This window comes from Capricornis sumatraensis, chromosome 1, assembly GCF_032405125.1.
Source record: "Capricornis sumatraensis isolate serow.1 chromosome 1, serow.2, whole genome shotgun sequence".
NCBI lineage: Eukaryota > Metazoa > Chordata > Mammalia > Artiodactyla > Bovidae > Capricornis > Capricornis sumatraensis.
The window spans coordinates 222,395,768-222,423,571 of NC_091069.1; the positions used below are offsets into that span (position 1 = coordinate 222,395,768).

The 27,804-nt window shown below is 36.4% G+C and overlaps 1 protein-coding gene across 1 annotated transcript; it reads right to left on the reverse strand.

Annotated features, from left to right (window-relative positions):
* Nucleotides 1-273: 273 nt before the first annotated feature.
* LOC138091665 (arylacetamide deacetylase-like 2) lies at nt 274-27,268 on the reverse strand. Its single transcript, XM_068987591.1, has 5 exons — nt 27,131-27,268; nt 9,875-10,097; nt 5,171-5,240; nt 2,770-2,941; nt 274-876 (listed from the first exon to the last, which is right to left on the reverse strand). Exons 1-5 carry the CDS (start codon nt 27,266-27,268, stop codon nt 274-276), a joined length of 1,206 nt encoding a protein of 401 aa, XP_068843692.1.
* Nucleotides 27,269-27,804: the final 536 nt, after the last annotated feature.

Here is a 27,804-nt window from a genome sequence, read left to right on the forward strand (position 1 = left end):
TATAATCATACTATTTTTATACTTTACTATGAAATTGGTGAATATTTAACATGCATCACACTGAATACATGACATTTATTAGGATAAATATGTCTTTCTTTTAGCAAGATCTAAGATTAGGGAAATTAATTTTTTCAAAGATACACAATAATTTTGCTTTGATTTAAACCTTGATTGATCAAAACTAACATCACACGGTCACTTAAATTCACAAATCTCAAAACATAGCCTTTGCACTATAACACTGATTAGCTAGTTAGTTATATGCACTACTTACAGATTTTCTTCTAGCCAATTAATATACTTATCTTTTATTCTAATGCCTAGTTTTAAGTAAATTGGTGAGGCCATGAATGATAAAGCTCCATGGATTCCATCCTCCATATGGTCATGAAAAACTTTAACTCCAGCATTTCGAAGTCGTGAGACATACATAAGTCCATCGTCTCTTAGAATATCATGTTGACAGGTGAGGATGTAAGTTAAGGGCAGATTTTGCAACTGGGAATCATTGACTGCCAAGGGTGATAACCTAGTATCCAAAAGTATTGAATATGAAGGATTAAGTCTTCCAAGAGTTGGTTCAGTATATACATGGTTTTTCTTGTACTCTTCAGGAAGGAAGGTGCTCCAGTTTACCAACTTGAACAGATGCATTGATCCATGAGGCATGTGTTGATTTTTCATCATTGCCTGGGGGAGTGCTCTATCCTGGGTGAAATATAGGCATGCAAGTTTGATTGCCACTTTCCATGGCAGAATTGGACCATGCTCATATTCTCGGTGAGATGGCACAGAGACATCAACTAGCTGTAAGCCAGGGTAAATTAAAGCTTGTGCTTTCAGTTTACTTTTTAATTCTGGATCATTCTGTATCTGAAAAAAGACACAGTAAAATGTGAATGAGTCCAAGCCTTCCAAACTATAGGAGTAGGAGGCTTTCCTCCAATCACTTCAGCTCTTATGTAAATAATTATAAGAATGATATAGTACCTCATAGTTATACTTTGAGTGCTTTAAAAAGTGTCATCCCACTTTCATCAATAATGATTCACACACAGGTTTACTCACATATGACAACCAAATAACAAAAATAATTATGTAATTCCTATGGACAAGTAGTCTATACTGAAAAATCTGACCTACAGTAGAGAAAAAATAATGAATGTAATAATAGAATATCATTGCTCAAACTCACATATTAACTAAATTCAAATGGAGTTCGATCAAGTTAAAAAAAAATTCCTAACATACAACTTGTCTTTTGGAAAAAACAGTATAGTGGCACTATGGTAAAGAACTTGCCTCAAATCCAGGAGACACAAGAGACATGGTTTTGATCTCTGGGTCAGGAAGATGCTCTGGAGAAGGAAATGGCAACCCACCCCAGTATTCTTGCCGGAAACTTCCATGGACAGTGGTACCTAGTATGTTAGAGCCCATGGGGCCACAAAGAATCAGATATGACTGAAGTGACTGAGCGCACACATGCACAATAAACAGCTTGTCTTTTGGAAAAAAACAGTGTAGTGTGGTGGGAAATAAGCATAGTAATTAATGAAAATTTGAAGGGCAATAAAAGACATGGAGCATTGTATTTGAAGTTTTTCTTTCTTACAGAAATAAGAAGCATCCTAATATCTCAACTATGGGGTGAGATGAGCCACCATATATTTTCCTTTCCTTTGATTTTACTCCTACACTCTAAAGAAGAAAACTTACAAGTAATGTGAGGAGCCTAACCCCAGACCAACAGCCTCAATAGTGACACCTGTAGAAATGAATATACCAGTTGCCACTCCACATGAAAGACTCAGTGTCTGGAGGGTGTTTCTTAATGTTAACCCCTCCCAGAAGTAACTGACATACAAAATGAGAATTAATTGAAATTAACCCCAGTAGAACCTCACAAGCTGTGATATCCAAACAGCTGCAAATTACACACTCAAGGTATAGTGGGGGCATTGTTTCAAAAAGACAATGAAGAAAAACAAATTTGTCTAACAATCTCTCTTATGCCCTTGATCCCTTCCCAGTGTCCTCCATACAGATTATTTTCTAAATCAACTGGCTCATGTCATAAGTAGAGTGGAAGAAACAACAGCAACCCCCAAAACAAAGATGAGACAGAGAAACTCAACCAATACTTTCTCAGGCTAGTAGCAAAGTCACATAAGAGGAGTTAGAAGAGTCTGCTGATTTTACTGGTAGGTATCATTCTTATGTTAGTTTTGCTCCATAAAATTTAGTTTTGGGGGTAAAAATTATCTATTGTACTGAATTCATTTTTCAACTATAATAGTTATTGGGGACAACTATTATTTAACTGCACAGAGCAATGATTTTAACATAGACCATTTTCATTATTACAGTAGTGATTCTTCCATGCAAGCATGCCTTGTGGTCCAAATGTTGTCTGCTAGCATTCCACTGAAATACATGAACTACAATACCTAAGGAGAACAAAAAAATCCCTTGTCATATTAAAGAGTGGTTCCTAGACATTGTTCTGTTTCCTTCAAAATTGTTTACTAATTAATAGCCTTATTTAGTATTATATGTCACTTTTCCTCAATGTTGCTAAAGCCACATTGTCTAATGGTAAAATTGTGTAAAAGGACAGAAAGGTTTTTTCTGTTTTTTTCCATTTAACAGCTTAAAATATAAAACCATTAAAAATATCCTGACAAAGAAAGTGATTTTGTGTTAGAGTTATAGCGTGTGTATACGTGTTATAAATATATATTACATATAACACATACAGCTTACCAGTTGAGTCACTCCTGCTGCAAGTGTACCCCCAGAACTATCACCTGAAATACAAACTCGATTGGGGTCCACTCCATATTTTGCAAGGATTTTATCCTGTAGAAAGAATTTGACCACAGAAACAACATCCTCATAGGGAGCTGGAAATGGATATTGAGGAGCTAGTCTAGGGCTTCAGAAAAAAAAGAAAAGAAACAAAGCATATAGGTTTAAACTTCAGTTGCATATATCCACGTATCTCTCAATTTAATCAGCAGGTCCAGAGAACAAAATTGGCCCTACTTTGAATCTTTAGTTTCACCAGTCATACCTGGACTTCCTACTAACTTCTGTTTTTTAATTAAAATGTAGATTCTTGTATAATGTTTTTAAAATATTGGGAGGGATGATGTGGGGTGGGAGGTGGGAGGGGGGTTCATGTTTGGGAGCTCATGTACACCCGTGGCGGATTCATGTCAATGTATGCCAAAACCAATACAGTATTGTAAAGTAGAATAAAGTAAAAATAAAAATTTAAATTAAAAAATAATAAAATTACATTTTAAATATAAACAAAAATTGTGAATCACTGTACTTATAATTTATATAATATAGTACATCAACTATACCTTAATAAAAATAAAAATCAAAAGAAAAAATAAATAAATAAGATATTGGGTTCTATGGGAGATGAAAGAGATCAGGATCAACTCATAAAATTGTATGTACATTTTTCAGCAAAAGTGCAATCAAAGAGAGATGCTCTGCAACACTTATCAGATTCTCCATGGAGCTGGTGACTAACATTTTTACAACCATTCCTGGGAGTGCACACTAGATTTTAAAAGAGCAAATCTGAGGGCAAATGATTTGTAGGTGTCATATTAGAAATTTATCTAGGTAAAAATTCTACAGAATAGTGTGTTCTGTTATCAGAATTTGTATCATAAGCTGAGTACATGAGTATGAGCTTACATATGACCTGAAAACACAATTCAAAATAAATTTTTAAGTATAGTAAGTGATCTTGCATGACAGCTGTAAATGTCATTCTAAGGCAAATTATTAGAGCATCTGTTAATGTATCCAACTGTATATATATATATATATTTAATTTTTTCTTCTAATAGTGAGCAAAACTCTATTCGTTAATCTTACCTACTTACTAAGATTGGGTAATCTTACTCTATACTTTTACTTTGCAAAAGAATTGGTGAATTAATAATATCAATATCAACCCTTAAATGCTGACCTGATGACCCTTGCAATCTTGTCATATTGTAACAATATCTAAAATATCTGAAATGTAGTATAAATTAAGGAAAATAATGTATCAAAAATGTATTGTTACTTTAAATGTTCTTCAGGGTACAAAAAAAAGAACAAATATCAGAAGTAACTGACTGAATTATTAAACTCAGTACAATACACATCACGATTTTAAAAGTATCTTAAAATAATAAAGTGGTATATTAGGTTCAATCATAGAGAGAAAGGGAGAGCATCCTAATTATTATAAATTAGAAGTATTTCTGAAAACATCCAATTCTTCTGGTTGCCCTACAGCAGCATTAGTGAGTAAAAAAGCAGTGGTTCCACTTGTATTTTCTATTTAACACCCTTAAGTTCTCAATTAACAAAAATGCTACTATGTTCTCTGTTCGCCATTGGGCTAGGAGTCTCTAAGTATGTTTCTGTACTACTTAACTGATTGGAAAATGGGGGGAAAAACTTCATTATGAAGATGAAGTACAGAGAACCCCTGAATAGATCATATAGTACTGGACATTTGCTAGTCTTTCTCATATATTGTTGGAAATTTGGGCAAAAATCATTAGCACTTAAGTTCTCTCATTTTGAGAATGATTTTAAATTTTCAGATGGTCCCAACATTTTCATCTGATGTTTGTCCAATTAACAGTATCTATGTAGCCAATATCTTCTAATAAATTATAATGAAAATAAATCTAAAAAAGAATATATATGAGCGTAACTATATCACTTTGCTGTATACTTGAAACTAACACAATATGGTAAATCAATGGCATTTCAGTGAAAAAAAGAATGTCTATAAAATTAATCTTTTATCACCAACTCAAAAAAAAAAAAAAACTCCACAAAACTCAACATCCCAAATGTATAATGGGTAGCTAAGCACCTAGACATTTCTAGAAGTACCACAGTGGGGTTGCCAAAGATGTTCAGCCTGTGTGCCTCTCAGAAGTCTGTCCAATGACAGGGTGAAGGGGAACTAGGTACCTTTGAGGAAGATAAGATAATGTAACATTAGTTAAAGTTACTAACATAAATATGAGATCCCTAGGTTCCAAGTCCTTTGGGAGTCTTGGGTGCCTTCTTTGGAAATCAAAACTATGTCACAAGGGTAAAAATTATAATACTAAAAAAAAAATTACTGTCTTACTCCACTCCAACAACAACAGCATCAACTTTGTTTGCCGTCCATCTATTCAGGAGGTCCATAGGTGTGTGCTCTGAAATGAAGAAATCAATATGAAAGTCTACCCTGTAAACAAATGGCAATGGAAAACCAACAACACTGTGAAACATGACAGAAATATGACTACTTGGTGGAATCCTCACATTTCCACTTTTCCTGCCGCCGCATGTTAGGATCCAGAGATGAAAGATTTGATGGCTGCCATCAAATGGGGAAGGTCATTGCAGAAGAAAATACATTCAAAGAATCATGAGAATACATACATGGCTCAGGGAATTAACAGTTAAGTACAACTGAAACAAGTATTGAGAGAGAAGTAGGCTATAAAGTGAAACCACATTCGAAAATAGGAATACTGGTACCAGTACTTGGATGCTACACTAAAGATTTCTTTGTCAACAAGGTGATAGATTTTACCAAAGAATTTAGTTATAAAATGTATTACCAGATTTGCATATAACAGAAGCAAATTAGAAAAAGGGTGACATAAACAAGGAAATCATGGTTAGTAAAAAAAGAAAAAGAAGAAGCAACAGAAGGAAATAAAAATGATAATATTTTTTAAGTGTGGAGAGAGAGAAAAAGCTATTTAGGAAGACAGGTGGATAGAATTGGTTATTAAATGTAGATGCTAAGGAAAAATAAGTAATTGATTGTAATTCTCACACTGATAAAACAACAGCTGAGAGCAGTTCCTCTGCTTGTTTTCTTGAAGTTGTTTTTACTTTTGTTGGTTATTTGGGGTGTTTTTTTTTTTTCTAGACTATTGGGATGGGGAGTAGATATGATTCAAGTTGTTTAATCATGCTAACCTTAAATTATCTGTGGTTCATCCAAATATACTGGCAAGCTCTGAAGTTCTATATATATTGATCTTAAACTTAGGACCGTGATTACAGCTGGAGGTACAGCTTTGGAAATCAACAGCATACGTGTGAGGGGTAGTGCTGAAAAGTGGAAAGGTCTAAATAAAAGAGCATGAAGAGTCGAAAACTAATGAAAGGACTACTGGAGAACACAAACACTTATAAAATGTAAAAACAGGCCCATTTTGTGCCTTTGTTTATGTTTGCTTTATTTTAAAGAAGGAGAAGTATGTGAAGTTAAGGGGGAGAGGCAAAAGTCAAAAGAAATTGGTTTCATAGAAACCAAAGGAGCAGAAAATTTCAGTGAAGCAAAGAGGAGGGATCATTGTCAAATTACGCAATTTAAGAGTTCTTAAAGGAGAAATTGGATTCCACAGTGTATAAAACTGAGCCTGAGAAAAATAACAGAGTGATAAGTGACTACTTAGAGAGAGATATTTGGAAACAAGGAAGATCAAGGAAGAAGATGTTGTAACATGTTTAGGTGCCAATAGAGAGGACACATTTATAGACAGAAGAAAAATACTGATTAAAATCTTAACAATAGTAGGAAATATGACCACAGACAAAAAAGAGATTAAATCTTAGAAAAGATAAAAATGCATTTTTCTGCAATATAAGTAGAAAGAAGTAAAGTTAAGAATTAATACAGTCTGTAATTTTTGAGGACACATATGGTTGGCAAGGAGTAAAGAGTAGATGATGTGATCACTAACCTAGAGCCAGACATCTTGGAATGTAAAGTCAAGTGGGCCTTAGAAAGTATCACCACGAACAAAGCTAGTGGAGGTGATGGAATTCCAGTTGAGCTACTTCAAATCCTGAAAGATGATGCTGTGAAAGTGCTGCAATTAATATGCCAGCACATTTGGAAAACTCAGCAGTGGCCACAGGCCTGGAAAAGGTCAGTTTCATTCCAATTCCAAAGAAAAGTAATGCCAAAGAATGCTCAAACTACTGCACAATTGCACTCATCTCACATGCTAGTAAAGTAATGCTCAAAATTCTCCAAGCCAGGCTTCAGCAATACGTGAACCAAGAACTCCCTCATGTTCAAGCTGGTTTTAGAAAAGGCAGAGGAACCAGAGATCAAGTTGCCAAGATCCGCTGGATCATGGAAAAAGCAAGAGTTCCAGAAAAACATCTATTTCTGCTTTATTGACTATGCCAAAGCCTTTGACTGTGTGGATCCCAATAAACTGTGGAAAATTCTGAAAGAGATGGGAATACCAGACCACCTGACCTAACTCTTGGGAAACCTGTATGCAGGTCAGGAAGCAACAGTTAGAACTGGACATGGAACAACAGACTGGTTCCAAATAGGAAAAGGAGTACGTCAAGGCTGTATATTGTCACCCTGCTTTTTTAACTTCAATGCAGAGTACATCATGAGAAACGCTGGACTGGAAGAAACACAAGCTGGAATCAAGATTGCCAGGAGAAATATCAATAACCTCAGATATGCAGATGACACCACCCTTATGGCAGACAGTGAAGAGGAACTAAAAAGCATCTTGATGAAAGTGAAAGAGGAGAGTGAAAAAGTTGGCTTAAAGCTCAACATTCAGAAAACGAAGATCATGGCATCTGGTCCCATCGCTTCATGGGAAATAGATGGGGAAACAGTAGAAACAGTGTCAGACTTTATTTTGTTGGGCTCCAAAATCACTGCAGATGGTGACTGCAGCCATGAAATCAAAACACACTTACTCCTTGGAAGAAAAGTTATGACCAACCTAGATAGTATATTCAAAAGCAGAGACATTACTTTGCCGACTAAGGTCCGTCTAGTCAAGGCTATGGTTTTTCCAGTAGTCATGTATGGATGTGAGAGTTGGACTGTGAAGAAGGCTGAGCGCCGAAGAATTGATGCTTTTGAACTGTGGTGTTGGAGAACTCTTGAGAGTCCCTTGGACTGCAAGGAGATCCAACCAGTCCATTCTGAAGGAGATCAACCCTGGGATTTCTTTGGAAGGAATGATGCTAAAGCTGAATCTCCAGTACTTTGGCCACCTCATGTGAAGAGTTGACTCATTGGAAAAGACTCTGATGCTGCGAGGGATTGGGGGCAGGAGGAGAGGGGGGAAAACAGAGGATGAGATGGCTGGATGGCATCACTGACTTGATGGATGTGAGTCTGAGTGAACTCCGGGAGTTGGTGACAGACAGGGCAGCCTGGCGTGCTGTGATTCATGGGGTCGCAGAGTTGGACACGACTGAGCGACTGAACTGAACTGAACTAAAAGAGTAGATGGGTGCTGAATTTGCACAGACATCCTTGATAGATGAGGGAGGATAAGCTGAGAGACTTGAAAGAGCTTGAGCGTTTGAAAGTGGCATTGATATGAAGGATAGTAACTAAATACACACAAGAGACAACATCTTGAAACCACCTTGAAGGTTTGTAGGATGAGACTGCTCACCAGTGGTATGAGGGTTAAGCCTGTTGATCCTTCTAACAGGCCTTGGTTTGGGTTTTGGTTCCTCCACTTGCTAATAAGACTTGGAACAAATTACTGAACCATTCTGTAGCTACCTTACCTCTAAAAGCATGATAATAGTACCTATCCTAATATTGTGCTGCTGTTGCTGCTATGTCACTTCAGTCGTGTCCAACTCTGTGCGACCCTATAGACGGCAGCCCACCAGGCTCCCCCGTCCCTGGGATTTTCCAGGCAAGAACACTGGAGTGGGATGCCATTTCCTTTTCCAATGCAGGAAAGTGAAAAGTGAAATTGAAGTCGCTCGGTCGTGTCCAGCTCTTCATGACCCCATGAACTGCAGCCTACTAGTCTCCTCCATCCATGGGATTTTCCAGGCAAGAGTACTGGAGTGGGGTGCCATCGCCTTCTCCAATCCTAATATTGCGAGTATCTATCAAATAAGAGTGGACCACTCACCAAACTACTGTAGCATTTGTGATTATTTTGAAATGTTAACAGATCACAAAGTCAAAATTCTGGGTATAATCACTCAGGCTGTGTCTCTTTGGTGAAAAGAGTCTTTTCATTTGTTTCTTATATTTTGGAGTTCCTTCAATACAATATCAATCATATTCTGTGCTGTATGGTGAATCAATAATATCAATAGTCTAAAAGCAACTGTGTATATATGTGTGTTTGTGAATGTGTGTGTGTGTGTGTGTGTGTTTGAGCATGTTTGAGTTTGTGTCTGTTTGGGAATGTGTATGAGTCTGTAACTGTCCTAGCGATTCCATCATACCTCTTGGAATCATCTTCAAACATTAGACAGAAATATACTTGAGGAGAGGAACTTGATTACTCACGTGTATTTTAAGTTCAAAAATATGCATTGGAGTCTAAGCCTCAACGTGATAAATATTGATGCATCACTGTCTACAATATGAATATGTATTTGCTACTTGCAAGTTGCAGATATTATCACTTCTGAACCAACATTTAAATCATCTTATTCACTTCTGCTTTTCTGAACCTAAAATCAGGTCATTAGGTAATTTCAAACCTAAGCTTTAAATTTACTACTTGAATCTCCCATTATATATTGTCAGTGTAACTTTATTTGAAAATAACTTTTTAAAGCAAAAATCTCACCTGATATTTTTATGATTTATTTACAAAAAAGTATGTGAAGATATATATATGAACCTTGACTGATACAGTTTATCTCTCTGCTAAGTACACTTACTTACAAACATAAATTATATCAGCAAAAGTTCTGCCAAATATAATATATAAAAATTATTTTAATATAAATACTTATAATGTGCAACACATACAAACACATATACTCACACACATTTGCTTATATAAAAAGTACTTACTGTAACTTCCTAAGACAAAGGCACCACCATGAATATAAATTACAGCTGGTCTCTGGCTTTCTCTCTTCCTCTTTGGCAAGTACAAACGTACTGGAATATCACTAAATGTTGTATCCATCACTGTAACATTTTCATCTGAAATTGGTTGTGTATAGTCCAGTTTTATTAATGTGGCATACAATGTTTCAAAGCTTTTAAGGCCTATTTTTTCCAATATCATAGCCTGTCAAAATAAACAAACAAAATTAGAACTTTAAATATTTCAGTTTTTAGTAATATGTAATCAAAGAGAAAGAATTAAAAATGAATAATACTGTAAAACTACTAGAATTCATCAATGAATTTGGTAAAGTTGCAGGTTGCAAAATTAATACACAGAAAGTTGCAGGTTGCAAAATTAATACACAGAAATTTCATTTCTATACACTAACAACAAAAGATCAGAGAGAGAAATTTAAGAACCAATTCCATTTACTGTTGCATCAAAAAGAATAAAATACCTAAGTATAAGCCTACTTAAGACACGAAGGACCTGTACTCTGAAAGGTATAAGATGCTGATGAAAGAAATTAAAGAAGACACAAACAGATGGAAAGATATACCATGTTTATGGATTGAAAAAAAATCAATATTGTCAAAATGACTATACTACTAAAAACAAACTACAGATTCAATGCAATCCCTATCAAATTAACATTGGCATTTTTCAGAGAACTAGAACAACAACAACAAAAAAATCTCAGAATTTGTAAGGAGACACAAAAGACCCTGAATAGCCAAAGCAATCATGAAAAAGAAAAACAGAGCTGGAGGAATCAGGCTCCCTAACTAATACTACAGAGCAACAGTCATCAAATAGCATGTTGTATTGACACAAAAATAGAAATATAGATCAATGGAACAGGATAAAAACCCCAGAAATAAACTCATGAACCTATAGTCAATTAATCTATGACAAAGGAGGCAAGACTACACAATGTAGGAAAGACAGTCTCTCAATAAATGGTGCCGGGAAAACTGGACAGCCACATGTAAAGAAATGAAATTAGATCTAGATCATTCTTTAACTTCAAACTGGAGAAGGGAATGGCAATCTACTCCAGTCTTCTTGCCTGGAAAATCCCATGGACAGAGGTGGAGCCTGGTGGGCCACAGTCCATGGGGTCGCAAAGAGTCGGACATGACTGAGCGACAAACACACTAACTTCATACACAAAAAATAAGCTCAAAATGGATTAAAGACCTAAATATTAGACCAGACACTATAAAAATCTTAGAGGAAAACAGAGGCACAACACTATCTGACATAAATCACAGCAACATCTTTTCAATCCATCTCCCAGAATAATAAAAATAAAAGCAAAAATAAACAAATGGTACCTGCTCAAAAGCTTTTACACAGCAAATGAAACAATAAACAAAAAAAGATGACCCACAGATTGGGAGAAAATATTTCCAAATGATGTGACTGATAAGGGGTTAGTCTTCAGAATTTACAAACAGCTTATGACAATTAATAGCATCAAAACAACCCACTCAAAACGTGGACAGAAGACTTGAATAGACATTTCTCTAAAGAGGACACACAGATAGCCAACAGGCACATGAAAAGATATTCAACATCACTAGCTATTAGAGAAATGCAAATCAAAACTACAATGAGATATCACCTCACATCAGTCAAAATGACTTTCATCAGAAAATCCACAAACAACAAATGCTGGAGAGGATGTGAAGGGAAGGGTACCCTCCTGCACTGTCAGTGGGAATGTAAATATGTACAGCCACTATTGGAACAATATGGAAGTTCCTTAAAAAACTAAAAGTAGAGCTACCATATGACCCTACAATCCCACTCCTGGGCATATATCCAGGAAAGAATATGGCCTGAAAAGATCCATGCACCTCAGTATTAATTGCAGCACTGTTTACAATAGCCAAGACATGAAAACAACCTAAATGTCCATTGACAGGGGAGGGATAAAGAAGATGTGGTGCATATGTACAATAGAATATAACTCCGTCATTAAAAAGAATGAAATAAGGCCATTTGAAGCAACATGAATGGACCTAGAGAGTGTCATACTGAGCGAAGTCAGTCAGAGAGAGAAAGAGAAATATTATATGACATCCCTTATATGTGGAATCTAAAAAGAAATGATACACATGAACTTACTTACAAAGCAGAAAGAGATTCACAGACAAAAAACAAACTCATATCTGCCCAAGGGAAGGGAAAGTCAAGGATTTAGGGAAGGTCATGCTATACTGCTATATTTAAAATGGATAACCAACAAAAACCTCTTTTATAGCACATTAAACTCTGCTCAATATTATGTGCCAGGCTAGATGGGAGGGGTGTTTGGGGGAGAATGGATACATGTATATGTATGACTGAGTCCCTTCATTGTTCAACTGGAACTATCACAGCATTGTTAATTGGCTATATCCCGAACAAAATATTTTAATATTAAAAAATTAATTAAATATAATAACACTGTAGGGGTCTCAATGTACATCCTAACACATATGCTATAGTTGCTTCTAAATAAATCCACATATATAGAGTTTTTTAAATGAGTAATCTGATCAATTTACTTATCTTATATTGGTCTACTTATTTCTTAATTATAAATTTTATCTGAAAAATTATCTGAGAAAAGGTTTTCAACTTCTTTGTATGGGTATTCAAAATACTTTCATTTAACTCGTAATTTAATTTATATAAAATTTCAGAAAGTATATACTTATCACTTTATTAATAAAGCTATGTCCATTTTTTAAACTGCAAACAGATTCCTGTTTTTAAGAAAGACTTGGAGGAAAAAAAAAAACATTATTTGTAAATTCTATGCCATTGGAATAAAGCTCTCTTTACTGTTTTTGGTAGGCTTCTAATATCTTTGTAGTATCTTCCACTGAATAGTCACAAAAAAGAATTGTGGGGGGAAAGAACATTACACGGCATTTATTATTACTGCTATCTGAGATTGCTAAAATTTTATGAGGTATTAAAAAAATGACATAAGCTGTCTGCTTTATTGATGAGTATACTGAGACCTAGAAAGTTCCAGTTTCTGACCCAAGTTAGATGCCTAGTAATTGACAAGATGTAAATACATTTTTCTAGACCACTGTGATATATGCTACTGGTACTCCTCTTTGAATTCAGTTCAGTCGCTCAGTCGTGTCTGACTCTTTGCAACCACATGAACCGGAAAACACCAGGCCTCTCTGTCCATCAGCAACACCCAGAGTTCACCCAAACCCATGTCCATTGAGTTGCAGATGCCATCCAACCATCTCATACTCTGTTGTCCCCTTCTCCTCCTGCCCTCAATCTTTCCCAGCATCAGGGTCTTTTCAAATGAGTCAATTCTTTTCATCAGGTAGCCAAAGTACTGGAGTTTCAGCTTCAGCATCAGTCCTTCCAATGTATATTCAGAACTGATTTCATTTAGGTTGGACTGGTTGGATCTCCTTGCAGTCCAAGAAACTCTCAAGAGTCTTCTCCAAACCAGAGTTCAGAAGCACCAATTATTCTGTGCTCAGCTTTCGTTATTTCCAACTCTCACATCCATACCTGAACACTGGAAAAACAATAGCCTTGACTAGATGGACCTTTGTTGACAAAGTAATGTCTCTGCTTTTCAATATGCTATCTAAGTTGGTCATAACTTTGCTTCCAAGGAGTAAGCATCTCTTAATTTCATGGCTGCAGTCACCATCTGCAGTGATTTGCAAACGTATAGAAATAAAGTCTGACATTGTTTTCCACTGTTTGCCCATCTATTTGCCATGAAGTCATGGAACCAGATGCTATGATCTTACTTTTCTGAATGTTGAGCTGTAAGCCAACATTTTCACTCTCCTATTTCACTTTCATCAAGAGGCTTTTTAGTTCTGCTTCACTTTCTGCCATATGGGTGGTGTCATATGCATATCTGAAATTACTGATATTTCTCCTGGCAATCTTGATTCCAGCTTGTGCTTCCTCCAGCTCAGCATTTCTCATGATGTACTCTGCATAGAGGTTAAATATGCAGGGTGACAATATACAGCCTTGACATACTCCTTTTCCTATTTGGGACCAGTCTGTTGTTCCATGTCCAGTTCAAACTGTTGCTTCCTGACCTGTATACAGACTTCTCAAGAAGCAGGTCAGGTGGTCTAGTATTCCCATCTCTTTCAGAATTTTCAACAGTTTATTGTGATCCACACAGTCAAAGGCTTAGGCATAGTCAATAAAGTAGAAGTTTCTCTGGAACTCTCTTGCTTTTTCGATGATCCATAGATATTGGCAATTTGATCGCTGGTTCTTCTGCCTTTTCTAAAACCAGCTTGAACACCTGGAAGTTCACATTTCATGTATTGCTGAAGCCTGGCTTGGAGAATTTTAAGCACTACTTTACTAGAGTGTGAGATGAGAGCAATTGTACTCCTTTTAGTCAATCAGTTCAGTTGCTCAGTCATGTCTGACTCTTTGCGACCCCATGAATTGCAGCATGCCAGGCCTTCCTGTCCATCACCAACTCCTGGAGTTCACTCAGACTCACATCCATCGAGTCAGTTATGCCATCCAGCCATCTCATCCTCTGTTGTCCCCTTCTCCTCCTGCCCCCAATCCCTCCCAGCATCAGAGTCTTTTCCAACAAGTCAACTCTTTGCATGAGGTGGCCAAAGTACTGGAGTTCAGCTTCAGCATCATTCTTTTCAAAGAACACCCAGGACTGATCTCCTTTAGAATGGACTAGTTGGATTTCTTTGCAGTCCAAGGGACTCTCAAGAGTCTTCTCTAACACCACAGTTCAAAAGCATCAGTTCTTCAGCGCTCAGCTTTCTTCACAGTCCAACTCTCACATCCATACATAACTACTGGAAAAACCATAGCCTTGACTAGCTGGACCTTTGTTGGCAAAGTAATGTCTCTGCTTTTCGATATGCTATCTAAGTTGGTCATAACTTTGCTTCCAAGGAGTAAGCATCTCTTAATTTCATGGCTGCAGTCACCATCTGCAGTGATTTTGGAGCCCAAAAGAATAAAGTCTGACACTGTTTCCACCGTTTCCCCATCTATTTCCGATGAAGTGATGGGACCAGATGCCATGATCTTCATTTTCTGAATGTTGAGCTTTAAGCCAACTTTTTCACTCTCCTCTTTCACTTCATCAAGAGGCTTTTTAGTTCCTCTTCACTTTCTAAAATAAGGGTGGTGTCATCTGTGTATCTGAGGTTATTGATATTTCTCCTGGCAATCTTGATTCCTGCTTGTGCTTCCTCCAGCCCAGGGTTTCTCATGATGTACTCTGCATATAAGTTAAATAATCAGGGTGACAATATACAGCCTTGACAAACTCCTTTTCCTATTTGGAACCAGTCTGTTGTTCCATGTCCAGTTCTAACTGTTGCTTCCTGACCTGCATATAGGTTTCTCAAGAGGCAGGTCAGGTGGTCTGGTATTCCCATCTCTTTCAGAATTTTCCACAGTTTATTGTGATCCACATGGTCAAAGGCTTTGGCATAGTCAATAAAGCAGAAATAGATATTTTATGGAACTCTCTTGCTTTTTCCATGATCCAGCAGATGTTGGCAATTTGATCTTTGGTTCCTCTGCCTTTTCTAAAACCATCTTGAACATCTGCAAGTTCATGGTCCACGTATTGCTGAAACCTGGCTTGGAGAATTTTGAGCATTATTTTACTAGTGTGTGAGATGAGTGCAATTGTGCAGTAGTTTGAGCATTCTTTGGCATTGCCTTTCTTTAGGATTGGAATGAAAACTGACCTTTTCCAGTCCTGTGGCCTCTGCTGAGTTTCCCAAATTTGCTGGCGTATTGAGTGCAGCACTTTCACAGCATCATCTTTCAGGATTTGAAATAGCTCAACTGGAATTCCATCACTTCCACTAGCTTTGCTCATAGTGATGCTTCCTAAAGCCCACTTGACTTCACATTCCAGGATGTCTGGCTCTAGGTGAGTGATCACACCATTGTGATTATCTTGGTCATAAAGATCTTTTTTGTACAGTTCTTCTGTGTATTCTTGCCACCTCTTCTTAATATCTTCTGCTTCTGTAAGGTCCATAACATTTCTTTTCTTTATTGTGCCCATCTTTGCATGAAATTTTCCCTTGGTATCTCTAAGTTTCTTGAAGAGATCACTAGTCTTTCCCAATCTGTTGTTTTCCTCTATTTCTTCGCATTGATCGTGAGGAAGGCTTTCTTACCTCTTCTTGCTATTCTTTGGAACTCTGCATTCAGATGCTTATATCTTTCCTTTTCTCCTTTGTTTTTCACTTCTCTTTTTTCACAGCTATTTGTAAGGCTTCCCCAGACAGCCATTTTGCTTTTTTATATTTCTTTTCCATGGGGCTGGTCTTGATCCCTGTCTCCTGTACAATGTCACAAACCTCCGTCCATAGTTCATCAGGCACTCTATCAGATCTAGTCCCTTAAATCTATTTTTCACTTCCACTGTACTCCTTTACATAAAATTAATTGCTAAATTATGTTTTTACAAAAGAGCCTATAAGAAATGGAGGGGAAAAAAATAAAAGATTGAACAATTAGACAAGAAAAAGAAATAAAGGGAATCCAGATTGGAAAAGAAGAAGTAAAACTCTGTAGATGACATGATCCTATACATAGAAAACCCTGACGATATCACCAGAAAATTATTAGAGCTAATCAGTGAATATAGTAAAGTTACAGGATATAAAATTAAAACACAGAAATCCTTTGCATTCCTATAAACTAATAATGAGAAAACAGAGAAATTAAGGGAACAATCCCATTCACCATTGCAATGAGAATAAAATATTAGGAATAAATTTACCTAAAGAAACAAAAGATTTATATATAGAAAGCTATAAAACACTGATGAAAGAAATCAAAGATGATACATGCAGATGGATAAATACACTATTTTTGTGGATTGTAAGAATCAATATCATGAAAATGAGTATACTGCCCAAAACAATCTAAAGATTCAGTGCAATCCTTAACAAGCTACCAATGGTATTTTTCACAGAACTAGAAAAAATAATTTCACAATTTGTAAACTATAAAACTCCTACAGGAAAACATAGGTAGAACACTCTGACATAAATCACAGCATGATCCTCTATGATCCACCTCCCAGAGTAATGGAATAAAAGCAAAAAGAAACAAATGAGACGTAATTAAACTTAAAAGCTTTTTCACATTGAAGAAAACAAGGTGAAAAGTCAGCCTTCAGAGTGGGAGAAAATAATAGCAAATGAAGCAACTGACAAAGAATTAATTTCAAAAATATACAAGCAGCTTATGCAGCTCAATACCAGAAAATTAAACAACCCAATCAAAAAGTGGGCTAAAGAACTAAACAGACATGTCTCCAGAGAAGATATACAAATGGCTAACAAACACATGAAAAGGTGTTCAACATCACTCGTTATCAGATAAACGCAAATCAAAACCAAAATGAAGTACTATCTCATGCCAGTCAGAAAGACCACCATCAAAAAGTCTCCAAATAACAAATGCTGTAGAGGGTGTGGAGAAAAGGGAACCCTCTTACACTGTTGGTGGGAATGCAAACTAGTATAGCCACTGTGGAGAAAAATGGAGATTCCTTAAAAAACTGGATATAGAACTGCCACACGATCCAGCAATCCCACTGCTGGGCATACACACAAAGAAACCAGAATTGAAAGAGACACATGTATCCCAATGTTCATTGTAGCACTGTTCACAATAGCTAGGATATGGAAGCAACCTAGATGTCCATTGACTAATGGATAAGGAAGTTTTGGTACATATACACAATGGAATATTATTCAGCTATTTAAATTAAAAAAAAAAATTTGAGTCAGTTCTAATGAGGTGGATGAAACCAGAGCCTATTATACAGAGTGAAGTAAGTCAGAAAGAAAAACACTATGCAGTATATTAACACATATATATAGAATTTAGAAAGATGGTAATGACAACCCTATATGCAAGAAAACAAAAGAGACATAGATGTAAAAAACAGACTTTTGGACTATGTGGAAGGAGATGGTGAGATGATTTGAAAGAATAGCACTGAAATATGTATATTACCATATGTAAAATGCAAGTTCGATGCATAAAGCAGGGCACTCAAAGCTGGTGCCCTGGGACAACCCAGAAGGTTGTGGCGGAGAGGGAGGTGGAAGGGGGTTTCAGGATGAGGAGACGCTTGTATGCCTGTGGCTGATTCATGTTGATGTATGGCAAAAACCACCACAATATTTTAAAATTGTTAGCCTCCAATTAAAATAAATTAATTGAAAAAACAAAATTAAATTGAAAAAAAAAAAGAAAGAAAAGGTTCTCTGATAGAAATAAGTTGACCAAACTTAAAAAACGATATTTACTTAAGGAATAATGAAAGATAAATACTCTGCTGGTCCACATAGTACAGCCTTGAAGCAGAAATTTTGGCATACTAACATTTCTAAATAGCTCTAAAATACTACTTTGATTTCAAATAAAAACACACATGCACACTTCCCAGGTGGCTCAGTTTAGAATCCGCCTGACAAACAGAAGAGGCCGATTTGATTTCTGGGTCAAAAGATTCCCTGGAGAAGGAAATGTCAACCCACTCCAGTAACTTGTCTGGAAAATTCCATGAGCAGAAGAGCCTGGCAGGCTGCAGTCCTTGTGGTTGGAAAGAATCAGACTGAACTGTTGAGCATGTACACACATAGAAGCAAAAATCCTTAACAAAATATTAAATAACATTCCTTTTCAACAAAAAATGACAATCCATTATTGTCAATTGAGTTCTGCCCCAGAAATGCAAGATTAGTACACTATTTGTAAATCAATGTAACTTATGATACTAATACAAAAAGAAAAATTATATATGCTCATCCTAATATATAATTATAATAACAGATGCCAAAAAACAATTTGGCTTAACTTATCACCTATTCTTGATTTTTAAAAAAATCTATGCAAACTTATAATAAAAAGAAACTTCTTTAATCTGATAAAGGGTATCTACAAAAAAAAGAATTTAATAGTGAAAGACTGAATGCTTCCTCCTAAGGCAAGTATGTCTGCTCTCTACTCAACACAATTCTGGGAAGTCACAGTCAGGGCACTAAGGCAGAGAAAAAGCTGGAAAGAAAAGGATAACAGTTTCTCTCTGTTTTCAGTCAACATAATTATCTAAGCAAATATTACAGGATTAAAAAAAAAAGCTTAAAAAGCAAATAAGCATCTTCAGTTGGAACAAAATATACAAGTGAATATATACATAAAACATCATTTCAAATGTAGCAATAAACAAAAGGAAATCAAAATTTTTTTAAATTATCAATTATAACAGCACCAAAATTAAATTTCTTAGTTATATAACAATATACATATAGAGTCTTTATCTGCTGAATATTGATGGAAGAAAACTGATGGAAAGACATTGATGGAAGAAATCAAAGACCTAATTAAATTAAGAAATATTTATAAACTGATCAGAGACAATATTGTTTAACTGACAGCTCTTTCTGAATTGGTTTACAGAGTCAACCAATTTCAGACAAAAAGTTTATCAGAATTTTTAGTCACTACTAAAAATTATGATTAATGGTGATTAATTATAGTGATCAAAGCAATTTTGGTGATTAAGAAAGGTTGGTGGACTCCTATAACCTGGTTCCAAGACTACTGAGAAGCTAATGTAGTCAAAACAGTGTAGTATTGGTGAAAAGCTGGACTCACAGATCAAGGGAAGAGAAAGGAGTCAGTTCAGAAATAAACCAACACAGGGCCTTCCCTGGGGGTCCAGTGGCTAAGAATCTGCCTTCCAGTGCAGGGGACACAGGTTCTATCCCTGGTCTGGGAACTAAGATCCCACTTGCCTTGGAGCAACTAACCCTGTGTGCCACAACTAGAGTCCGTGCACCACAAGAAAAGATCCTGTATGACATGATGAAAATTATGCATGCCGCAACTGACAGGGTAAAATGAATAAATATTTTTAATAAAATGGAAAAAAATAATATAACTATGTCCAATTTACTTTTGACAAGGATACAAGGCAATTCAATGAAGAAAGGTAGTAAGTGTTTCAACAAATGATTATGGAACAACTGGACATCCATATGCAAAAAGAATGTACTTTGACCAATTCCTGACACATTATATGGAGATTAACTCATAATGGATCCAATGCAGTGTGTGCTCAGTGTCCAACTCTTTACAATGCCATGGACTGTAGCCTGCCAGGCACCGATATCCATGGAATTTTCCAGACAAGAATGGGTTGCCATTTCCTTCTTCAGGGGATCTTCCTGACCCAGGGACGGAATCTGTGTCTCTGGCATCTCCTGCATTGGCAGACAGACTTTTTACCACTGAGCCATCTGGAAAGCCTAATGAATCCAATACCTAAACGTAAAATGAAAAACTGCAAACCTCTCAGAAGGCATGATAAGAGAAAATCAGTCATCTTAGATTAAGTAAAAAGTTCTTAGATACAATGTTACAGAAGAAAAGCTTTTTTTCTTGTAAAGCTAAATTGGACTTCAATGACATGTAAAAGTTTTGCTGTGTAACTTAAGACAACAAGAAGAAAAGCCCCAGACTAGGAGAAAATATTTACAAACTAAGTATCTGCTAAAAGAATACACAGGAAAACTATACAAAAAAGGTCTTAATGACCCAGATCACCATGATAGTATGGTCACTCACCTAGACCCTGACATCCTGGAGTCTGAAGTCAAGTGGGCCTTAGGAAGCATTACTACAATCAAGACTAGTGGAGTTATGGAATTCCAGCTGAGCTATTTAAAATCCTAAAAGATGATGCTGTGAAAGTGCTGAACTCAATATGCCAGCAAATTTGGAAAACTCAGCTGTGGCCACTGGACTCGAAAATATCAGTTTTCATTCCAATCCCAAAGGGCAGTGCCAAAGAATGTACATATTACCATACAATTGCTCTCATTTCACATGCTAGCAAAGTAATGCTCAAAATCCTTCAAGCTAGGCTTCATTAGTATGTGAATCTAGAACTTCTAGATGAACAAGTTGGATTTAGATAAGCAGAGGCACCAGAGGTCAAACTGCCAACACTCACTGCACCATAGAGAAAGCAAGAGAATTCCAGAAAAATATCTGCTTCTACTTCATTGACTACTCAAAAGCCTTTGACTGTGTAGATCACAACAAACTCGAAAATTCTTAAAGAGAAGGGAATACCAGATCACCTTACCTGTCTCCTGAGAAATAGGTATTTGAATCAAGAAACAACAGTTAGAACCTTACACTGAACAAGTGACAGGTTCAAAATTGAGAAAAGTGTATGATAAAGCTGCATGTTGTCACCCTGTTTATTTAAGTTATATGCAGAGTATATCATGTGAAATGTTGGGCTGAATGAATTACAATCTGGTATCAAGATTGCCAAGAAATGTCGGCAACCACAGATATGCAGATACCACTCTAATGGCAGAAAGTGAAGAGGAACTAAAGAGCCTCTTGATAAGGGTGAAAAAGAAGAGTGAAAAAGTTGACTTAAAGTTCAGCATTCAAAAACTAAGATCATGTCATCATGCCCCATTACTTCATGGCAAATGGATGGGGAAAAAGTAGAAACAGTGACAGATTTTATATTTTTGGCCTCCAAAATCATTGCAGAGGTGACTGTAGCCATAAAAATTGCTTGCTTCTTGGAAGGAAAGCTATGACAAACCTAGACAGCATATTAAAAAACAAAGATATCACTTTGCAAACAAAGTGACATAGCTATAGTCAAAGTTATAGTTCCTCCATTTGTAATGTATAGATGTAAGATTTGGACCATAGAGAAGGCTGAGCACCAAAGAAGTGATGCCTTCAAATTGTGGTGCTGGAGAAGACTCTTTAGAGTTCCATGGACTGCAAGGAGATAAAACCAGTCAATCCTAAAGGAAATAAAAATCATTGGAAGGACTGATGCTGAAGCTGAAGCTCTAATACATTGGCTACCTGATGCAAAGAACCAACTCATTGGAAAAGACCATGGCTCTGGGAAAGACTGAAAGCAAAAAGAGAAGAGGGCCACAGAGCATAAGATGGTTGAAGTGAAATGAAGTGAAGTCGCTCAGTCGTGTCCAACTCTTTGCGACCCCATGGACTGTAGCCTACCAGGGTCCTCCCATGGGATAGCACCACTAACTGAACAGGCGAGAATCTGAGCAAACTCTGGAAGAGAGTGAAGAAAGCCTGGCGTGCTGTAGTCGATGGGTTTGCAAAAAGTCTGACACAACTTAGCACTGAACAACAACAACAAATGACTTGTATCCCCAATAGGAAGAACTCTCTATAGGTAAAAATTGCAAAACAAAGAACCAATCTTTCAAAGTGGAGGAAAAATTAAACATGCATGTCACCACAAAAACATGGGATAAGATATAAATAATGAAACAATACTCAATACTTGTAATCATAAAGGAAATGCAAATGTGTACCACAATCGAATATTTTGAAACAATAATTAAAATTGCTCTTAAAAAAATTGGAAATATTAAGTGTAGAAAGGACACAGAACAACTAAAACTTTCACGTTTTGCTGGTCTGAATGCCAAATTTTACTGGCTCTTTAAAAAACCAATAGGCAGTTTGCTGTATGTTAAATATACATTTATAATATGACTCAAAACAACTAATTCTAGGTATTTACCTGGTAGAAATTAGAATTTTTGTTCATTCAAAATCCTGTATATGAGTGCTTTAGCAGCTTTATTCATATCCACTCCAAAGTTGGAACAACCCAAATATCTTTCAACTGTTTATTTAGGATAAACCATGATAGATCTAGCTTCCCTCTTGGCTCAACTGCTAAAGAATCTGCCTGCAATGCAGGAGACCTGGGTTCAATCTGTGGGTTGGGAAGACCATGGAGAAGGGAAAGGCTACCCACTCCAGTATTCTGGCCTGGAGAATTCCATGGATTGTATAGTGCATGGGGTGGCGAAGAGTTGGACATGACTGAGTGTCTTTCACTTTCACTTTCATGATACAACCACATAATGGAATACTACACAGCTTTAGAAAGGATTGAATTTGTGATACTCTCAATGCATATATTACTCTAGAATATATCTTTCTTTTTTATTTATTTTATTGTTGGCTGTGCTGGGTTTTTGTTGCTGTGTAGGCTTTCTTTAGTATGGGCTACTATAGTTGCAGTGTAGGGACTTCTCATTGCAGTGGCTTCTCTTGTTGAAGAGAATGGCCTATGCAATGCATGTGGAATCTTCTCGGACCAGGGATCAAACCTGTGTCTCCTGCATTGGCAGGTGAATTTTTAACCACTGAACCACATGGAAGTTTCTCAAATGTATCATGTCTAGTGAAATCCATTAAGCTGGACTCATAATTCCCATGCAGTATGAACCCATCTGGGCTTCCCAGGTGGCTCATGGGTAAAGAACTCACCTGCAATGTGGGAGACACAGGAGACACAGAGAGGATCCCTGGGAGGAGAAAATCCCATGGAGGGGGCATGGCAACCCACTCCAGTGTTCTTGCCTGGAGAATCCCATGGACAGAGGAGACTAGCAGGCTACAGTTCATAGGGTCTCAAAGCATCAGAAACAGCTGAAGTGACTGAACACACACACACACAGACACACACATACACACACACAAACATGAACCCATTTATGATATTTAAAAAACATAAAGTGTACAAGCATACAATGATCAGCAGTTACCAGATGTTTAGGGTGTGGAAGTGTTTACTAAGAAGGAAAGCATGAGGTGATTTGGGGGGTTATATTTTCATGTTTGATTTTGGTACTGGTTACATGAATCTCTACCTATATTAAACTACATAGGACTATATAACCAATAGGCTGACTTTTATGCAAAGTTAAAATAAAATTTAAAATTTGGCATAATGTTGAAGAAAAGTAGAGTCTGAATATAAACTGTCTGGTTTGATTCTCAATTCTAAAAATTATTACCTATGTGTCTTTGGTTTTCTTATTCCCTGTGCCTCATTTTCCTCATAGTAAAATGAGGATAACTATAGTGACTTCTTTAAAGTGCAGTTGTAAGTGTTAAATCATAGTTTTAAGGAAATTAAAGCAGGACAGGATACATCATAAGTGCCCAATAAATTTTAGTTGATTTTCATTATCAATATATGTGAAAAACACTCAAATATTATCATTGCTGGTTGAAGATAATCATAGTGAAGATAATTTCAATCTAGCAGATATATCACTTTAAAATGAACTCTACTTAATGCACTGTGGTGACCTGAATGGGAAGGAAGTCCAAAAAGGAGGGGATATATATATGTAAATGGATTAATTTTTCTGTACAGTAGAAACTAACACAATATCGTAAAGCAACTATACTCTAATAAGAAGTAATTTTAAAAATTAACTTTTTTAGGGTTTTGGCCCCTCATTTCTGATTCTTCTGATGATGGGAGAAGATGCTTACTAGATTTCTACTGAACAAACACCAGCTACCATTTTAGACATCACCACATGCTGTCTTGGAAAACATGCCCTCCTACTCTCATAGTAATGCTGCAATTTGTTTACAGATTTCTCACTTTGCAGTTGCAGAACTTGAGCCACAGAAAAATGAAGTAAACTCTTTTAAGATCTGGATTTTAAGTTCACGATCTTTCTTCTACTTTCAGTCAGTTCAGTTCAGTTCAGTTGCTTAGTCATGTTCGACTCTTTGCGACCCCATGAATTGCCGCACGCCAGGCCTCCCGGTCCATCACCAACTCCCAGAGTTCACTCAGACTCACGTCCATTGAGTCAGTGATGCCATCCAGCAATCTCATCCTCTGTCGTCCCCTTCTCCTCCTGCCCCCAATCCCTCTCAGCATCAGAGTCTTTTCCAATGAGTCAGTTCTTCACATGAGGTGGCCAAAGCACTGGAGTTTCAGCTTTAGCATCATTCCTACCAAAGAACACCCAGGGCTGATCTCCTTCAGAATGGACTGGTTGGATCTCCTTGCAGTCCAAGGAACTCTCAAGAGTCTCCTCCAGCACCACATTTCAAAAGTATCAATTTTTCGGTGCTCAGCTTTCTTCACAGTCCAACTCTCACATCCATACATGACCACAGGAAAAACCATAGCCTTGACTAAACGGACATTTGTTGGCAAAGTAATGTCTCTGCTTTTGAATATGCTATCTAGGTTGATCATAACTTTCCTTCCAAGGAGTAAGCGTCTTTTAATTTCATGGCTGCAATCAACATCTACAGTGATTTTGGAGTCCAAAAAAATAAAATCTGACACTGTTTCCACTGCTTCCCCATCTATTTCCCGTGAAGTAATGGGACCAGATGCCATGATGCTCGTTTTCTGAATGTTGAGCTTTAAGCCAACGTTTTCACTCTCCTCTTTGACTTTCATCAAGAGGCTTTTTAGTTCCTCTTCACTTTCTGCCATAAGGGTGGTGTCATCTGCATATCTGAGGTTATTGATATTTCTCCTGGAAATCTTGATTCCAGCTTGTGCTTCTTCCAGCCCAGGGTTTCTCATGATATACAGCCAATAATATGAATGTCTAACTCTGTAGTCTTGTTTTTCCACATCATTTTATCAAGAATTGTTGCACATTATATAATTTACTTATGACAATAACAAAGTGATTATCACTTGAGCAATTAGAAACTGATTGATTGCTAAAATAATTTGCATATATATATAAGCAAATACAAAAGCTATTTCTATTTTACATGTGCAATATTTTAATTCTGTTTTGCATTTGATAAACTGGAAGTTGAATTCTACAGTTTCATGGTTTCAGAATGTACTAACACTGATAAGGCAGGGCAGTAAATTAGCATTAATTACTCTGAAGTTTAAAGCTATAGAAGTTCTTCAGACAATAACATGGCAGTTTCTCTGTAGGGCTGGCACTTGCTCATTTTTCTCTCTAATCCAATGAATGAAAAGGTGAAGCATTCACAATAAAGGGGAACACTGAGGGCAACAGGTCATTCGGCACACTTTTAACTTTAGGCAGGAGATACCTTGGGATCTAGTTTGGCAGATCTGTCACCTCCTCTGGGTAGCACACTAGACAACCACTTCCCTTGTACCATGCACTGCTCTCTCTTCTCTGATGACTTATTGTCTGTTGATGCATTGTCCCTTAAACCTCCTATTGTTCACATCATTTATAAGCCCTCCATTAGCAGCATGCTTTGATAGGAGAGCCTGATACTTTCAGTGAGGTAGATCTTAGTTCAAATTCTAGTATTGTCACAGAAAAATCTAAAATGTAGCAATTTAGTATTGAAGATAGACAAAAGCAGTGGTTTTCAAAGTATGGTCTTAGAATCCTTGTGGATCTCTGAGAAATATTCAGGAAATGCACATAATACTATGATACTTCCTGCTTTTTCTAAAAGTCCAATTTCCTCAAGAGCATGTAGTAGAATTTTCTAGAAGCTACATGACATGTAATATTGCAACAGGTTAAATGCAAAAGCAGATGGTGACTCCAGCTCTCTTCCATAAAGTGAGACAAATGAGATTTGCAAAAATGGAAAACAATATCACTATTATTTAACTTCTAATAGGTTTGTTATATTAACATCATTATCATTACTAAGTGCATTGATTTCTTTCTCTCTCTCTCTCTCTCTCTTTTTTTTTTTTTTTCCACACTGTGGGGCATGCAGGATCTAAGTTCTGCTGCCAGGAATTGTACATAGGCCCCCTGCAATGGAAGTGTGGAACCTTAACCACTGGACTGCCAGGGAATTGTTATCTAATGAGGTCAGTTTCTAATGCAAATACTAATAACTATAACCCACATTTTAAAAGTTAATTTAGTCTCAATATTTAAAATGTATAGAGTTCTGAAACTAAAAACTTTAAAAATGACTGATCGAGACACTAAAACAATACAGGTACTAAATGTACATCAAAAAATAAAAACATAATCCGTATACATGAGTAAGTTTAAGAAAATACATGATTAGTTTTCTCAGAAATATAAAATATAAATTGCTTTAAAATCCCTTCAATTCTCCATTTAAATAATATTATTACTTCTTTTATTCTTGGCACAGTATATTTTGTATTTATTTTACCAGAAAAATTTTATATCCCATGTTTTATACAGATTCAATAGAGTTTATAATGATTTATTAAATTAAACAGATTAATAATATTTGAATGATTTATCCTAAAAAATGTCATTTTCAAAATACTAATTACAAGAATCTTTATATGTGCTTTTAACAAGGAATCCCAATTCCCTGGAAAAAAAAATTACCATAAGTGAAGTAGTTTTTATAGCAGCATCCGTGATCCTTATTTTCCATGGTTCTTCAATGTTTTCTGGCATTGGCGTATAAATATAAAAAGCAAAAAGAATGCAAGTCAGTCCAAAGCACAGAGTTTTGTACCCCATGATATTCTTTTCTCAACCTCTGGATAGTGATGATATAATGTCCCCATATATATACTAAAATGCTAAGTAGTAGGACAAAGGTACATGACAGAGTCTCTCAAGTAATCTGACTATGTTAACCATGCTGACCTAACATTCAATTCCAAGATTAACAATGACCAGTTGTAACTGGTTCAACAGTTACACACACACTCCATCTGAAATACACTTTACAATATGTCTTCTTAAACATGCAGACAGAATAGCTAATAATTTAGAACATTGGCAGAAGCTCTTTCATCCTGTGACACTATCATTGACTCAGCACAATAAATTTTACTATGAGTCTAAACAGAGCACAAGATATACCCTAAAGTCTGTTTCTCCCATTATTATTTTACAAAGATTAATGTGAAGAGTTTGAATCTCTTTGCAAAACAGAAATAGAGACACAGACATAGAGAACAAACATTTACACACCAAGAGGGGGAGGAAGAAGTGGGGTAAACTGATAGATTTGGACTGACAAGTATACTTTATACTATATATAAAAAAGA

Bases quoted from the DNA above. Each gene is read 5' to 3' on its own strand.
- LOC138091665 (XM_068987591.1), bottom strand. From the start codon at position 27,268: ATGGGGTACAAAACTCTGTGCTTTGGACTGACTTGCATTCTTTTTGCT. The intron at 10,098-27,130 runs GTAATTTTTTTT...TTATTTTGACAG, and splicing joins TAAAAACTACTTCACTTATG to GCTATGATATTGGAAAAAAT. The intron at 877-2,769 runs GTAAGCTGTATG...GTCTTTTTTCAG, and splicing joins CAGCAGGAGTGACTCAACTG to ATACAGAATGATCCAGAATT.